Source organism: Jaculus jaculus, chromosome 4, assembly GCF_020740685.1.
Source record: "Jaculus jaculus isolate mJacJac1 chromosome 4, mJacJac1.mat.Y.cur, whole genome shotgun sequence".
Classification (NCBI taxonomy): domain Eukaryota; kingdom Metazoa; phylum Chordata; class Mammalia; order Rodentia; family Dipodidae; genus Jaculus; species Jaculus jaculus.
The window spans coordinates 22,275,886-22,292,911 of NC_059105.1; the positions used below are offsets into that span (position 1 = coordinate 22,275,886).

At 49.0% G+C, this 17,026-nt stretch overlaps 1 protein-coding gene across 9 annotated transcripts in view; it reads left to right on the forward strand.

The window, feature by feature from the left end:
• Agap1 (ArfGAP with GTPase domain, ankyrin repeat and PH domain 1) overlaps positions 1 to 17,026 on the forward strand; it is a 526,342-nt gene that overhangs the window by 445,499 nt on the left and 63,817 nt on the right. For all 9 annotated transcript variants that reach the window (XM_045148441.1, XM_045148443.1, XM_045148445.1 and 6 more), the window contains 3 exons: positions 4,571 to 4,725; positions 8,342 to 8,432; positions 15,050 to 15,272. In XM_045148441.1, the coding sequence (XP_045004376.1) occupies positions 4,571 to 4,725; positions 8,342 to 8,432; positions 15,050 to 15,272 (469 nt within the window). The remainder of the gene's footprint in view (positions 1 to 4,570; positions 4,726 to 8,341; positions 8,433 to 15,049; positions 15,273 to 17,026) is intronic.

Here is a 17,026-nt window from a genome sequence, read left to right on the forward strand (position 1 = left end):
ATTTCAAGGAAGCTGCTTTTAAGATGTAGCTGTCATGATTTGGGATTTAGCTCAGGGGTAAAGTCCTTTTCTACCAAGTGCAAGACCTTGGATTAGGTCCCCAGCACTGGGAAAGAAAAATAATATACACACATGTGCATACACACACACACACACACACACACACACACACACACACACACCAGCTATTATTGATAAGCAGGAAGACCCCAGACATCTTAGGACAGCTCTTTTCTTTCTTCATGACCATTTGGTTTTAGACATTGAAGAAGAATCTGCTTGAAGTTTAAGACAGGAAAATAAATGAGACCACATGTTGCAGTCAGGTTCGCATTGCTGGTAGAAAATACTTGACCAAGAGGAAAGGGTTTATTTTGGCATATAAACTCAAGGGGAAGCTCCATGATGGCAGGGCAAACAATGGCATGAGCAGAGAGTGGACATCACCTCCTGGCCAACATCAGGTGGACAACAGCAGCAGGAAAGTGTCAAACACTGGCAAGGGGAAACTGGCTATAACACCCATAAGCCCACTCCCAACAATACACTGCCTCCAGGACGCTCCAATTCCAAAATTGCCACCAGCTGGGGACCTAGCACTCAGAACACCTAAGTTTATGGGGGACACCTGAATCAAACCATATTCTGCCCCTAGACCCCATAAGCTGACAACCATACATGATGTAAAATGCAATGCATTCAATCTAACTTTAAAAGTCCTCATCATTTTTATCAATCCCAATGTTGTTCAGATATCCCCATAGTTCAAGGTCTTTTAATGGAGCCATAACACTGGGAAAAAAATGTCACAGAATAAACATTCACACTGCAAATGATGTCATTAGCCATAGCAAAGAAATATTCAACCAATATAAGATTTAAAACAAACAGGGCAGACATCAAACTCTGTAGCTCCAAGTCTGACAACTCTAACCAGTGACAAGTCTCCTAAGTGCCATTACTCTAACGAGTGATGAGAGTTTGGAGTTCTAGTTCTACCCCTCCAGCTGGGCTGCTCACGTCCCAGCGTTACTATGTCCAGTGCCAGCAACTCTCCTGGGAAGCCATCCCATAGTCTTGGCATCGCCATTGGGTTTCCAACTGCAACTCATGGTTCATTCTCATGACTCTATCAGGTCTGCACTCAGATAATCCAACAAGCCTGCTTCACACTGCTTCATACTGCTCATGGCCATTTCCAGAAAACAAATTCAATGGCCCTCTCTTTCCTGCATTTGTTATACTCTGCAATACCAGGTGGGCTACCAGCTTGTGAATCCAGAGGGAATAAAGCTGACTTTGATGAACAGGATACTCCTTCAGCATTCAGGACCCTTCAGATGAGTCTATATTCTTCCTGTTACAGATCAGCTGGCCCAATCTCAGTGGTTATAATTTCTCAAACAGTTGTAGCTGAATGGGCAGCAGTTTCAGCTCAAAAGATTTTATTTTTTCTGTGCCACGTCCTTCTGCTCATGCTAGTTCAGTTCCACACAGTGCAGTCCTGCGCAAGTTCTCAGGCCACAGGCGGGCAGAACGCAGCAGGCCTTGCACGCAAACTCCTTCTAGCCTTGTCCCTACAAAGTTCTTTCCAAGTCTCATAAGCCAAACCTCACAGTCCGTAGTTCTTACTGCACCCAGGTCTTTCAACTCTGACCAGAATGGTCCATCAAGCTGTACTTACAGCACTGCAAGGTGTCCTAAGTCAAGGTGTCAAATTCTTCCACATTCCTCCCTCAAATCAGTTGTAATTGACCAAATCCACAGAATCAGGTTTCTAGAAGCAGCAACCTTACTCTCTATACCAATTTCACTGTTGCAGTCAGCTTTGCATTGCTGGCAGAAAACACCTGACCCAGAGCAACGTGTGGGAGGAAAGGGTTTATTTTGGCTTACAGACTTGAGGGGAAGCTCCATGATGGCAGGGAAAATGATGGCATGAGCAAAGGATGGACATCACCTCTGGGCCAATATCAGGTGGACAATAGCAGCAGGAGTGTGAGTCGAACACTGGCAAGAGGAAGCTGGCTATAGCAGCCATAAGCCCACCCTCAACAATGCATCACCTCCAGTTCCCAAATTGCCACCAGCAGGGGACCTAGCACCCAGAATGCATAAGTTTATGGGGGGCATCTGAATAAAACCACGACAGCACATAACTGTAGAACTGGAACTTGATGGCCCTGGGTTCTGTATCATTTCACACTGTAGTTTCCTCACAGAAACACATTGTCCCTTCATGGAAGTGGTGGTCACCACATGCCCCTGCTCTGTGACACCCGTCCTTGGATGTTTAGTGAGTTTGCGAATGCTCATAGCTGGTATGTTCCAGTTCTGAAACTCCAGCTGGGTGTTCACAAACTGCCCTAGAGAGACAGAAACAGGTAAGCAATGGCCTGTGTACATGGCCTAGAGAACCACCATCTTGGCTTCCCATGAATGGCAACGTTTTCCCTGTGCTCTGTGAATTATATAGTTTGGTTCTGCCTTTCCTTCTGTCCACTAGGAACTTTGTGTAAAATACATGAATCAGGATGCCATCTTACAGTCACCTGTGTGGATAAAGTTATAACTGATAGTGTTAAGAAATAAAAGAGACCAGATGTGTAAACCCCATAAATGCCATGACACGAGTCATTGCATTTTGTGATTGCAAGTCAGCCAGGAAAATACGTGTTTGAAAGTCAGTGAGGTTTTTATTATTATTATTATTTTCTGTGTGTGTTCACATGTTTATGTGTGTGAGTGGATATGTGGGTCACAATGTGAAAGTGGATGTCAGAGGACAACCTTGAGGTTTTAGTCCTCTCCTTCCTTCTTGTTTGGAATAGGGTCACTCATTGTCCTTTTTGCCTCTGGGAAGGCCAAGCTAGCTGGCCGTCAAGCTTCAGGATGCTCCTCACTCTGTCTTCCATTACCATAGACATGTTGGGATCACAGGTGCATGTGCCACTATGTGGCCAGCTTTACATGGGTGCCAGGGACTTAAACTCCAGTCATTGGGCTCACTTTTAACCACTGCCATCTTTCAGGCCCCCTAACCAGTTAAATTCTGAAAGAGGCACCATGCTTATTTTACAAGCACAACACCATTGCATGAAGAGTGGTATGCACTGTTTGCTGTGGTGGCAGTGTTTGCAGAAACATTGCTTTGAGGACCCGAGCATCCCTGGCCCCTGGGAGCACGGCTTGGCAGCATTCATGGGATCAGAAGGAGGAAGGCAAAAGATGGAGGCTGCATTGCATCTCCAGGGGCTAAAGGCAATGAATGAGGCAGGAGGGCAGAGTTGGCTGTGGAAATGGTAATGGGCCAAGTCCTGGGGTCAGAGGCTGCAAGGATGAATGAGGAAGGGCCAGGAGGAGGTGGCTGAGCTTGGGATACGGACTGAGAGGAAGGGAGGCTTGTCAGTTCCATGGCAGTGTGGCTGTAATCGGCAAGCTGGCCAGCAGGTGACTGTCTCCACTGCTTGCTGGGCAGTGAGCTCGCTGGTGCTTGGGAGTTCCGTGGCCACCGAGGGCCTCATACTCAGCTTCCTGACTGCCTGCTACTGTCTCCTAAGTGCTTGCCTCCTCTGGGGTAGAAGAACTTATGTAAAGACAGAAGGGCCAGGTGGTGTCACGGGATAGGGACAAAAGCCCCCTCTCTCCCTGTTCAAAACAGGTGTGTCTTGTGACTGTTCCTAAGGAGGCACAAGGAAACATCTGTTCACCCCAACAACAGACCCGAGTAACAGTACCATCAAAGCCCAGTTTGGAAACCAATGAGTTTGTGGGACCGAGCATGGGTGAGGGGTGACTTACAGGACCACTCAAACGCAGCTACATCAGGCGGTGACGACTCACAGAAGCTGCATCCCTGAGCCGCAGCTGGCCGAGTCTTCTGTTCCCCGCAGTTATACCTCTGTAGCCTGGGAGGGGAGGAGTGAGGCATCGGGGAAGTCACCAGAGCTTCCGGAGACCGCTGAGGAGTTTCCATCATGCCTGAGCTTTAAGATGCCTCCCTCCCCTAGGAGAGAACAAGTCAGTTGAGAGGAAGAAACTCCGTAACAATGTGGGTCTGCAGGTGTCCATTGTGACCTTCTGAGCCACCCGGGATGTCTCTGTCTGTCTGTCCAGACCTGAGCATGATGAAATCAAAGCTTCTCCCACTCTGATAGACCCCGAATCGCAGCCCCCAGCGTGCCTCCCATTGTAGTTTACCTGGACCCTGACTCTAAATCCCAGCCTACACTCAGCAGGACTAACTCCATTTTCCTCCTGCAGATCGAATGGCCAGGAGTAAATCACAAATTTATTTTCCAAAGTTGTTCAGTCTGCCCACAGAGAACTGCCACCTCATGCTGATTTTCTTTTTCCCTGTCCCCTGAGCATTATTGAAACCTAGCTAAGCCCCCCTGGCTTTGGGCAGCAAGTCTCGAGTGTTGGCAGGTATGTGAATCAGACCTCTGCTGTCAGAGCTCTTGTGCTGTCCCCCGTACCGGCACCATTAAACCCAGGAAGAGGCACTTTTGTGGCAAGACTGGTATCTGCCGCCTCATGAAAGAGCTTTTCCTCCCCATCTGTGTTTCAGAGCAAGAAGAAAACTTTGAGTTTATCATTGTGTCTCTCACTGGCCAGACGTGGCACTTTGAAGCCACCACATATGAGGAACGAGACGCGTGGGTCCAAGCCATCGAAAGCCAGATCCTAGCCAGCCTTCAGTCCTGCGAGAGCAGCAAGAATAAGGTAAGGCCCTCAGCAGGCTGTCCCCAAAATCAAGGCAGCTGATCATTAAAGGGAAACGAAGGCCCCAAGTGGAGCCACGGGGGGACAAAGGCATCAGATGGTCTGTGTGGATGACAGAACCCAGGTATGCTTTGTGAGCAAAAAAAAAATAATAAGTCATTGAAAAGATAAAAACACTGTGTCTACAAGCACCATCCGTCACAGGTTGGTGTCCTGGCATAACCACGTGTGCGTGGCAGGGTGTCCGACAGGAGGTTCCATCAGCCGATGCCCATAGGGGGCACTGATGTCTGGTTGCAGCCAGTGCCATCTTTTGGACTCTGCCAGCTTAGGCATCCATACTTGGTTTTTGTTTGGGGTGGAATAAATCATGAAGAGAGACATAGGCTTAAAAGATGCCCCTGCCTGTCCTTATAAAATCGCAGATGTCACGTCCATATTAGGGGTGCAAATGGAAAGGTGGTTAGGAAGTCTGAGCAAAGCCTAATTTCTAGTGTATGTTTATCGCAGTAATTAAAAGTGATACTTCAGCAGTTGGCCAGAAGGAAGTGTCTTGATTGTTGGGTGCCCTCCTCTGTCACTGTCTGTGTTACTTCCCTGAGAAAAGGTCTCTTGCCTAACCTGGAGCTCAGCCGTCTTAGAGTGGCCGACCATGAGCCCCAGTGATTACTTATCTTCACCACACCTCCAGCACTGGTGTTACAAACATGTGTGTAGGGCATGCCCAGCTTTTTATGTAAGCATCGAACCCAGGTCCTCAGGCTTGTACAGTAAATGCCATTACCAACCGAGCCATCTCCAGACCTCTCACCTGGCATGGTAAGACTCCTGATGAGTCTCTTGATCTTTCAAACTGTGGTCAACTACAAACTAGGTAAAGGGCATTCTTCACCCTTGACCTACACTCTCATTTCCAAGCATTTAGAGGAAGTTCTACCCGTGGTTTATGGCCCAGTTGGATTAGCCAGGGGAAACCAGACCATAGTCATTATTGCTATGATGTAATCTGTTTCCCTTTCTGAAGATGGCATATTCCAGGATGGGAGAACCATTGTCCTTTCTCTATCTCTGAGCTCCCTGGCTGGCTGAGCCATGTTCCTGTATGGCCACAATGTGGCTTCAGGAGGCAGCAGAATGTGTCCATTCTCCTCATCTGTGGAATGGGATGGAGGGTAAAACACAGGCTAAGCAGAGGGAGAGCTGCACATTTGTCCTGCTGTCTGGATAATTCAGAGTTGGCTACTAACAAATCACAGACACGGTTCAGGTACACCAGAAGAGCACAAACACTATGCAGGTACACCAGGAGAGCACAGACACTGTACAGGTACACCAGGAGAGCACAGACACTGTGCAGGTACACCAGGAGAGCACAGACACTGTGCAGGTACACCAGGAGAGCACAGACACTGTGCAGGTACACCAGGAGAGCACAGACACTGTACAGGTACACCAGGAGAACACTGATACTGTACAGGTACACCAGGAGAACACTGATACTGTACAGGTACACCAGGAGAACACTGATACTGTGCATGTACACCAGGAGAGCACAGACACTGTGCAGGTACACCAGGAGAGCACAGACACAGTGCAGGTACACCAGGAGAGCACAGACACTGTGCAGGTACACCAGGAGAGCACAGACACTGTGCAGGTACACCAGGAGAACACTGATACTGTACAGGTACACCAGGAGAACACTGATACTGTGCATGTACACCAGGAGAGCACAGACACTGTGCAGGTACACCAGGAGAGCACAGACACAGTGCAGGTACACCAGGAGAGCACAGACACTGTGCAGGTACACCAGGAGAGCACAGACACTGTGCAGGTACACCAGGAAAGAAACAGGCAGGTAAACTGTCTGTGCCTATGAGGAGAGGAGGGACCAACTTCTGTATTCTCAGTGCCAACATGAATTTTTAAACATGGACTGGGACAATGGCTTAGTAAAGTACCTGCCTCAAAAGCAAGAGGACCTGAGTTCAGATCCCCTGAACCCACACAAAAATCCAGGCCTGGCAGTGCATGCCTGTAAACCTAGTCCTGAGGTAGCAAGGACAGGAGGATCCCTAGAGCTCTCCAGCCAGATAATCCAGTACAGTGAGAGAGTATAGAGGATGACACTGAAGTGGTTCTCTAGTCCCTGCTTACACTCACACACACATAAGCACACACTCACACACACACACACACATGCAAAATATGATTGAGCATCCTTTGAGTACTTGGGAACATACAAGGGATAAAAACACAATCATGTATGACACAAATTAAACAGTGACATTTAGTAAATTATGATTTACTAGTACATAGCAAGCAAATTGTAAATTGTTTCATATCAAACAATTTGGCATGCGATCATTCAGTTTGTGAAGAAGTCTTATACAAAACAAAATGTATTCTACAGGCTGAGCTTGGTGCACGTGCCCTTAATCCCAGCACTTGGAAGACAGAGGTAGGAGGATCACTATGAGTTTCAGGCTAGTCTGGAACTACAGAGTGAGTGCCAGGTCAGCCTGAGCTACAGTGAAGAACCTTCCTCAGGAAAACCATTAAAAATGCATATTTCCTGAAAATAAATCAAATTTTACTTGAACTGTATCATTAAACTCATACTTAATAAATAGGAATATAGGTAGGCTCCACACTACCAAGATCCTTCACTCCTAGGATTTCATCCTTAGAAAACAATTGTGAATGCATACAAAGAATTCGCACCAAGCACATTCTTTACCGTGCTCTTCGGGATAGAGAAAAGCCAGACCATCTCCCAAAGAGGACTTAGTATATAATTGTCAGTAAGCAAAATAGCATGTATGCATTTAGAATGATGACGTTAGAGACTCTGGTGGCGTCAAGTGATGGCGGCGTATTCCTCGGCCCCAGGGACAAGCTCCGTGCTGTGTGGATCCTGCTGGCGCGGCTCCCATACCTGAGAGCACGCAGGGCTTGGGGCAGAGGCTGAAGTCGTGCTTCCCATAAGGGAGCACGTCCCAGTGGATAAGACTGTGTCTTCCTCCGTATCTCCTAAACCCACTGCACTAGGCATGTCTTCAACAGTCTCTGAAGAAGTCCATCAGGAATGTTTCTGAGCCCCACCCCACTCCAGTGAGTGCTTTGTCGCTGTGGTAACCGAGATACCCTCAAATGAGAAGAGAGTGACTGTGGCAGCCATGATGGGTGGTGTGGCCACGGCTTTCTGACCAAGAGCAGTGAGATGACTCTCACCGAGCAGATTAAGGCCTGACCCTTGGTTTATACACAGATGATTTTCTTCTCATTCTTTAATCTTCAGAAGAGTAGACGCAGGCCAGTGAAGGCCTGCTAACCATTGACAGTCTCTGGGTAGCAGCTGATCTGTTCGTTCACAAGTGATCGAGTCTGACCACCTCGCTCATCTTTGGTAGAGTCCATCTCAGCTGATCATCCTAACATATGCCCTGTCACCCTCCTTTATGCACTAAATACATCCAGCGAGGAGTAATGGTTTGAAAATGATCCCCTCTTATATTTGCACATGAGCTATTTGATTTTCTCTGATGTTATCAAATGTGCGGGTTTCTTCTGGGTTTCTTACGTCATGCGTTTTCTGTCTCTCCATGCCCAGTCCCGACTGACCAGCCAGAGCGAGGCCATGGCGCTGCAGTCCATCCGGAACATGCGCGGGAACTCCCACTGTGTGGACTGCGACACCCAGAGTAAGTGCTGCAGGACTCAGAACCGTCCCTGAATCCTCCTGGGCCATGTAGGGGTTGACCGCTTTGTGTTGAGATATTTATGTTTCAATTCTATTTTCCCACAGTATCTTTTATGCAGCCTTGCCTGTTTAAGTGTGCCATTTCTTTTTATTTTACTTTGTTTTTTATTTTATTTATATATTTTGGGTTTGCGAGGTAGGGTCTCACTGTAGCCCAGGCTGACCTGGAATTCACTATGTAGTCTCAGGGTGGCCTCGAACTCATGGTGATCCTCCTATCACTGCCTCCTGAGCACTGGGATTAAAGGCGTATGCTACCACACCCGGCTTGCGTGCCACCTCTTAAACACTCATGAGCACTGTATGTGTCCTGCTTATGTCTTTGATACCACACCACACAACAACATCCCACGCTCACATCTTATACTGTATCTGAGAAGCTACCTTTTGCTTAATCAGTGGTCACTGTATTTTTCTGTAAAAACAGAGTGCAGTTGGTTAATTCTTAACCAAATGGTTCTAGGTTTTGTTTTATTTTACATTTCAGAATCATGATTTTGGCCACCTAATGCTCTTTTTTAACATTCAGTTTGTTACTACTTAAACATTTGAGTGAGCCACTAGGATGTGTAATCAGTGCCTCCTGTCTTAGAGGAGCCCAGCTTTATGTCATGCTTTATGTTGGGCAAAAGCTAATGTCACCTCCAAGAGAGACTCGTTTTTCTTAAGTTCTTGGGGGAGGGGGTTGGGGCCTCACTTTTCATTCTCTAAATCCCAGCCCTCAGAAGTTACATTAGGTAACCTTTGGCCATTCATGTGTTTGCTGTTAAATAGTATTCTGAAGGGAGGAAATTCATTTTAAACAAATTTAAAGGTGCTGGCCCAGGCTGGACGTTGCCTAGAACCTAGCACCCATGGCATGATTGCTTTGGGACGTCCTGGGTTAGGAAGCAAGTGGGCAGAGGATAAGCCCAGGGAGAGCAGTAACCAGGCTCCATGGAAAAGGGCCAGCCAGAGCCCCGACACTGTCTGCCTCACTCAGGCTGGCGGGGGGGGGGGGTTCGCTCTGAGGATATGTGGGGGTGAGCAGAGATGGCTAGAGGTGACTGAGTGCAGGCTACTGCCCCCCAGGGCCTCTCTGGGTGAGCCAAACTTGGGGTGCAGCTTATAAGCAAAGGAGATTCTTTAGTGTGTCAGAGGTGGAATGAGATGGACCCTGAGCTGGCCTGGGGAGACTGACCTGGTCACCTCAGTTCAGACAGATGGGAACAGTGACAGAGTGAGGCAGAGCTTCAGAGGTCACCTGCGGACATCTTCCCAGGAGTCACTGAGGCTAGTCGAGGGTTGCTTCAGACGAAAGAAAGCTGACGAGCCGTCCTGAGGCCCTGGCTGGCCGCCTCGGGAAGGGGAGACCGAGGCCGGCGGTGACCAACCAGCAGGAGCCTGTCTTCAGGGTAGAATGGTTTCCTCCTCAGGTTCCGTGAGATATTTCTTTAAAGAATCTTCTTTTGTTTGAGTTTTTAAGTTTTACTTTTAAAACGTGGGGTGCAGGGCAAAGAGAGGAAGTTTTTTGAAGTGTGTTTTTATCAAAAACTTTTTAAAGTCAGACCTTTTTTTTTTTTTTTAAAGCACAAAACCTTACACGTATTACAGCATCCATTCAGAGAAATACCTGGAATTATTTCCAGCGTGCATCTAAAGATTCCACAAAAAGAAATGGCTCTATGGCCTACAGGGACCATGGCATGTGGCAAATTGGAGGTCACAGGTCTTTCTGAAAGGCAAGGCGGCCACGTGACCGCCACAGGCAGGATAGGAAGCAGAGGCCAGTCTAGGGGAGGCCGTGGGACCAGACCACAGGGCCAGGCTGCCAGAACGGACACCCAGAGAGCAGGGAAAAGATGGGACAATTCAAGAGACAAGGACACTGGAGGCACCGTCGTCCGTGGCGGATCTATGTGTTGACCTGGCATTCTGAAGACCATTTGTTGGTAGTTCTATGTACTCGTTTATAAGAGATGATATGTTAAGTCTGGTCGCTACACAAGTTTTCTCAGCTCACTGGTATTCCTCGTGGTACTGTGGGATTTCTGTGCTGTGTTTTCTCAAAGGCCCGAATATGCTTGGAGAGTCTGACAGGAGCGGACAGTAAGGATGTTAAAACACAAGTACTTAGTTTGGGTATAACTGCCAGGAACCATGGGTTTCCACGTGATTGGTGGCATGTGAGCACCTCCACAAGATGGGTACCTTGATTCTAGCCATTCTCCTCCAGGAGGGAGCCCAGTGGGGATGGCTAGGTGGGTACGGACTCCTGGCTTTAAACATGTCCCCCTGTGCTGGCCCTGTGGGCCACCCCAATGTCTAAAGGCTCAGTGAAGGCACAGGGACACCTTATGGCTGTACAGCAGAGATTGTGGCTCCAGGGACAAGGTCTGTTTCTCAGAGATTCTAGCTGGCCACCATTTCAGCTGAGTTGCCACTTTGAAGGTTGGGGATGAGGTTTGAGGACTTTTGTGTATCCTGGGGTTTGAAGCTGGTTCTTGCCATGATCAGTCAGATCACCAGCACCCCTCTGTGCTCACATGGTGTGGCCCTGACACCATTTCCAGAACGATGCTGTAAAAGGGGACTGTCGCCTAAGGAGTATTGGAAAAGGCAGATTTGTGCACCTCTGCGGGAGAGGCCCATCTCCACCTCTGGGGATCTTGCCCTCAGAGACCTTTGTGTCATGGTCTCACCCAGCTCTTCTTTAGACCCTGAGAACAGTGGGAGTCTCTTTTGTGGGCACCTATTCTCAGTCACCTGTAAGGATCAAGTGCAGGAAAGGCTTCCCTTGGAGACTTGGAGAATCCTACAGGCTGGCATCACCAGGTGACCCAAAACCAGCATTCCAGTCCCTGTAGGACAGAGCCCACAAGACAGCCCAGCCTCCAGTCCCTGCCCCATGAAGCCCTGTCAGGGCTGGAGCTGCGGCTGTGGCCAGGTTGACACCCTCCATCACCTCCCAGCCTGACCTCCAACCATCCCTGAGCCCTCAGATGTGGGCTCTGCCATAGTCAATCCTCTGCATTTCCCTGAATACTGCACACAACAGAGCAGGCACCCCAATGTCCCTTGGGCAGAGCATTGGTGCTGAGAGGCAAACCAGCGTGTTCCAGGAAGAGAAGCGGTGCAACAGAGGCAGGAGCATGGCGCCCACATGGGACCCGAGTGAGACAGCTGAGAAGGAAGCTCAGCGCATCTCTTGTCCGAAACAAGGATCTTTGGACTCACCCTCAGTAGCAGGTGTCTGCAGTGAGAGGATTTGAGTCACAGTGGGTATGACTGGGTCCTCCAGGTTGCATGGCTGCTGTGGGGGAGTGGTCTGGAGGTAAAACTGCTGATGAGGTGCAGCACCCCCACTGTGATGTGGGTGTATGCTGAGGACGAAGACTGGATGGTAGGCTCAAGAAGGAAGAGTTGCATTTGAGATATTGGCTGTAGGAGTGGCAGAAGAATGCAGGTTGACGCCCCAGGTCCTGGGTGAATACTGATGCCCTAGAGATTGGAAGAAAGGACCCTGTCGTAAGAACATCCCCAGGCAGTAGGTGGGTGCACGCAAGATGTCCCGCTGAAGACGTCCTGGGCTAGTGCTGTTTGAGCTGGGGAACAAGGCAGTGGAGGCTGCACGTGGTCATTACTGTTGGGTTGCTACTGAAGCCAAGGGTCAGGCCAAGTTTGCCACGAGGAGAACGAGACTTAAGAAGACATAAGGCAGCAAGAGCTCAGGTCAGGTGCAGATCGAGAAGGAAATGCTGGAAAAGGAAAGACACCAAGGTGGAACAACTAGAAATGAGGCAGACAGTTCCACATACATGTGTGACCCCCGCAGCCTGAGATGTCAGCATCAGGAGTTGAACAGCCAGCTGATGGCACAGGTCAGGTGCATGATGACTGCTCCATGGAGGTGACGGTGGTGAAGGGATGTACCCGTGGAGGTGACGGTGGTGAAGGGATGTACCCGTGGAGGTGACAGTGGTGAAGGGATGTACATGTGGAGGTGACGCTGGTGAAGGGATGTACATGTGGAGGTGATGGTGGTGAAGGTATGTACCTGTGGAGGTGACGGTGGTGAAGGGATGTACCCGTGGAGGTGACGGTGGTGAAGGGATGTACATGTGGAGGTGACGCTGGTGAAGGGATGTACATGTGGAGGTGACGGTGGTGAAGGGATGTACATGTGGAGGTGACGCTGGTGAAGGGATGTACATGTGGAGGTGACAGTGGTGAAGGGATGTACATGTGGAGGTGATGGTGGTGAAGGTATGTACCCGTGGAGGTGACGGTGGTGAAGGGATGTACCCGTGGAGGTGACGGTGGTGAAGGGATGTACCCGTGGAGGTGACGGTGGTGAAGGGATGTACCCGTGGAGGTGACGGTGGTGAAGGGATGTACCCGTGGAGGTGACGGTGGTGAAGGGATGTGCCCGTGGAGGTGACGGTGGTGAAGGGATGTGCCCGTGGAGGTGACGGTGGTGAAGGGATGTGCCCGTGGAGGTGACGGTGGTGAAGGGATGTGCCCGTGGAGGTGACGGTGGTGAAGGGATGTGCCCGTGGAGGTGACGGTGGTGAAGGGATGTGCCCGTGGAGGTGACGGTGGTGAAGAGATGTGCCCGTGGAGATGACGGTGGTGAAGGGATGTGCCTGTGGAGGTGATGGTGGTGAAAGGATGTACCTGTGGAGGTGGTCAGTGACTTTTTCTGCCCTGTTTCCATAGACAGAGCAGGTGGAGGTAGTTGCTGAGGATGTGGGTGTGCAGAAGAGAGGGAGACAGGGCAGAGGGAGGCTGGACTACAAGGAAGTGCCCTTGCCAGGTAGCCTTGGCAAGGAGAGTTTGCAAGCTGTTCGACACACCAGACCTGCCTCCCCAGGCATTTTCGCTGTGCCTGCCTGTAGTCATTTATTTTCATGTTGTCACCAAATGCCTAACAGGACGCCTCTTATGGGGAAGCTGTTTATCTTGACTCACTGTTTGAGATCAGTCCATCATGGCGGGGGGCGGGGGACTGGTGGCAGAAGCTTATGACAACCACTCATAGCTCCACGGAAGGGATAGGAAATGAGACAAGGCTCTAACCCTCAGGGCCCACCCCGCCAACAGATCTACTTCCTCCAACTTGGTCAGCCCCACCCACCATCTGCCCATACTGTGCCACAAACTGGGGACCAAAGGTCCAGGAGCCTGTGGGGCCATTTCACAAGCAGAGCATGACGCTCTGTCCCGTGCCACCAGTGTGCTGCTCACAAATTGACTAACCAATGACATTGAGTCTCTACGTTTCTTTTATTCTGGTTGATTCTTTTCATTTGAGGCATAAGATTCCCCTTCCCAACCAAAACCTCATTGAGGTCCAAGGTTGCAGGACTGTCTTCTTGTATGTCCCCTAGGGTGTGGCTCTGAGCGTCACTGAATTGCTAGGTGATATATATTCATGGTCGGCGGATGTCTGATCTTCCAGCATATACCCATTCTTGGTCATTTGCCTTAGAGAACCCAGGCCACCTTCCCAGTGGGTCAAAAAAAGTTTTGCTGGCTCTCCTTACATGTGGAGTTCAGCTCTCCACTCCTGTCACTGTAAGAGCCAGTGACCCTTAAGGTTGACCCATCTTTATACATCAGCTAGAGATCATAGCTCCAAGCCAGCCCTGTGCCCAAGTGTCTGGTCTCCTGATGTCTCCAGGGATCCCAGTGCCCTTCTGTCATTTGGCTCACTGTCCTGCAGAGCTGTGTCCTTGGTCCAGCATCACAGCCTAAAACATTCACTGCTCATCCTGCAATTTTGGGTCTGTGAAGCCAGGTCATAACCTAACCAAATGACCTGTGCCCTGACGTGGCAACAGTGACCCGGGGAGCCCTGTGAGTGGCTGTAGCGGGCACCCTTGCCACCATGCTTCCTCATTGCAGTGTGCTTCTCTTATCTTTGAAATCAGCAACCCCCCCCCACCCATGGGCTGCCCATAGCACCAGAGAGGGTCATAAGAGATGCCCTGAGCCTTGTCACCCAACTGTGTCCTGTTCCTTCTGGCAGCAGCTATTCACAGTTGTTGCCTTGTCACACTTGATTTTCTTTTTTATTTTCTTTTTGTTTATTTTTATTTATTTATTTGAGAGTGACAGAGAGAGGACAGAGAGATGGAGAGAATGGGCGTGCCAGGACCTCCGGCTACTGCAGACCAACTCCAGATGCATGCGCCACCTTGTGCATCTGTCTAACATGGGTCCTAGGGAATTGAACCTCTCACCAGTGTCCTTAGGCTTCACAGGCAGGCACTTAACTTGATTATCTGAGTACTGCAGCTGAGGGAAGAGCATCTTGCTGCAAACCCACGTGGTGGAGAACGTCTCAGCTTCAGCACAGCCAGATATTGAGCAGTTACCACCAACATATGTCTTTCCAGACACCTAGGACCCCCCCCCCCACTCTGAGTTCTGTCCAGGGAGCATTTGAATCATGGACTCCAGGGAAGGTCTGCCCAATGGGACCCCTGGGTGGCTGGTCAGTGGGCCTGTGATTCCTGGGCCAGTGATGGTGAGTGGTGGTGTTCTGATTACACTCGGCTCCCGTTCTCCCTGCAGATCCTAACTGGGCCAGTCTGAACTTGGGAGCCCTCATGTGCATCGAGTGCTCAGGGATCCACCGGAACCTCGGCACCCACCTCTCTCGAGTCCGATCTCTGGACCTCGACGACTGGCCCACGGAGCTGATCAAGGTGATGTCATCCATCGGGAATGAGCTGGCCAACAGCGTGTGGGAAGAGAGCAGCCAGGGGCGGACGAAACCCTCTCTAGACTCCACAAGGTAGGAACCCCAAAGAGGTGTGGCCACAGATGCTCTGCTGTCAGCTAGACAATCGGGAGTGTCCTTGGGGACAGCCACAGTCATGGTGGCCCTGGCAACCTGTAGGTATGCCGATTAGCACAGCATGGAAAAGTCCACATTTAAAATTGGTCTGGAGCAGACTAGATAATTCAAACTCCTTAATTTTTTATGTTTGTTTTTAGGCCTTGGGGATTCCGCTTCCTCTCTTAGCAATGTATTACACTGCTTAACCTTATGAATATATTACTTTAATTAATACATTTCTAACAGGCATAAGCTGTGCGAACACTAATTATGAATTTTTGATTCTTCCAGTGTGTTTGTTATTTTTACAACTTTGGTAAGCATCTTACTCAATAAACAACCCCTTCATCCACCCATTCCAACAAGTGAAGATATGGCAAGAAACTATATTTTATTTTGTAAAATATATTTCTAACACATTTAATCAAGCCAAGTTCAGCATAACGTATGGTGACTTCTCATTAATGTTAATTGTTATCCAGTATAAAAACGCATTTATTTTGAGGCCATTTAGTTTCTCATTTTTCATTTACAGCTATTATAAACTGTTCTTGAACGCACATACATATTTAATGCCCCTAAGAGGTGATGGAGTGGCCTGTTCTCACTGAATAGCAGCATCAGGAACTTCTCTGAGTGGTGTAAAGCAGGTGTCCCTGGTGCCGGGGGCCATGTCTCCCACCTAGATACCCGGGTTTAAGGTTTGTCTCTGGTGTTCACTGCTCCGGTGGCACCGTTAGTGCCTGCTGGTTTTGACCGGCGATCCAGCAGTGATCAGTGTGTGGCTAAGCTGCAGAAGCAGGTTTCTGCCGCTGGCCGGTGACAACACGCGGGGAGTGGTGGGCTGTTCCGTCAGCCCCACAGCATGAGCGCGTGGCGCCACCTCTGGTGCTGGGAGAGGATCGATGAAGCCCGCAGCCGCTCGTCACCCTGGACCTCTGTGGGGAGGGTAGAGACCGAGCCCACAGCTTCGTGAAGCATGTTGATGAAAATCCCCACAAGCTTGCCGTGCTCGCTCGCTCTGTATGAGTTAGGTTATGTGGAGAGGGGTGATCTCTTACAAACCAAGGAAATGGTACACTTTGCAAAACATTATTTAAATTTTTATTTTATTTTATTTATTTGAGAGAGAAAGAAGAAAAGAGAGAGGGAGAAAGAGACAGTGGGCCTAGCCGGCTCTCCAGCCACTGCAAACAAACTCCAGACACAGGCACCACCTTGTACAGCTGCCTTACATGGGTCCTGGGGAATCGAACCTGGGTCCTTTGGCTTTGCCTTAACCGCTAAGTCATTTCTTCAGCCCTGAAAAACTATTTTTCCTCATTTGTTTAACCCTCACATAGAAGTCAGCTGGGCTGTCAACTGTGAACAATCTTGAAAAGATTAATAATTCATGTTGTAATATCTATTCTTTCAGAGTATTGTTCAATTTCAGTCTAAAAATGAAAAATGATTGAAAATTAAATTTCTCTAATGTTTGAATGAAGAAAATGTTGAAGTAAGCTTGCAAAAATGAACTTTAGGCACCTCACTGGGTGAAGAAGAAACACATGCATTGTGTATAATGTTGTGGATTAGAAAAGGTCTTTTTGTAGCCATTAGAATTAGAGGCCATTTGAAATTATTAGAAACACATATTTTAAGCTGACAACTATTTTGCATTAATTCATCTTTACTCTTACATGAAAATTGTGAAGTATTCTGTAGTT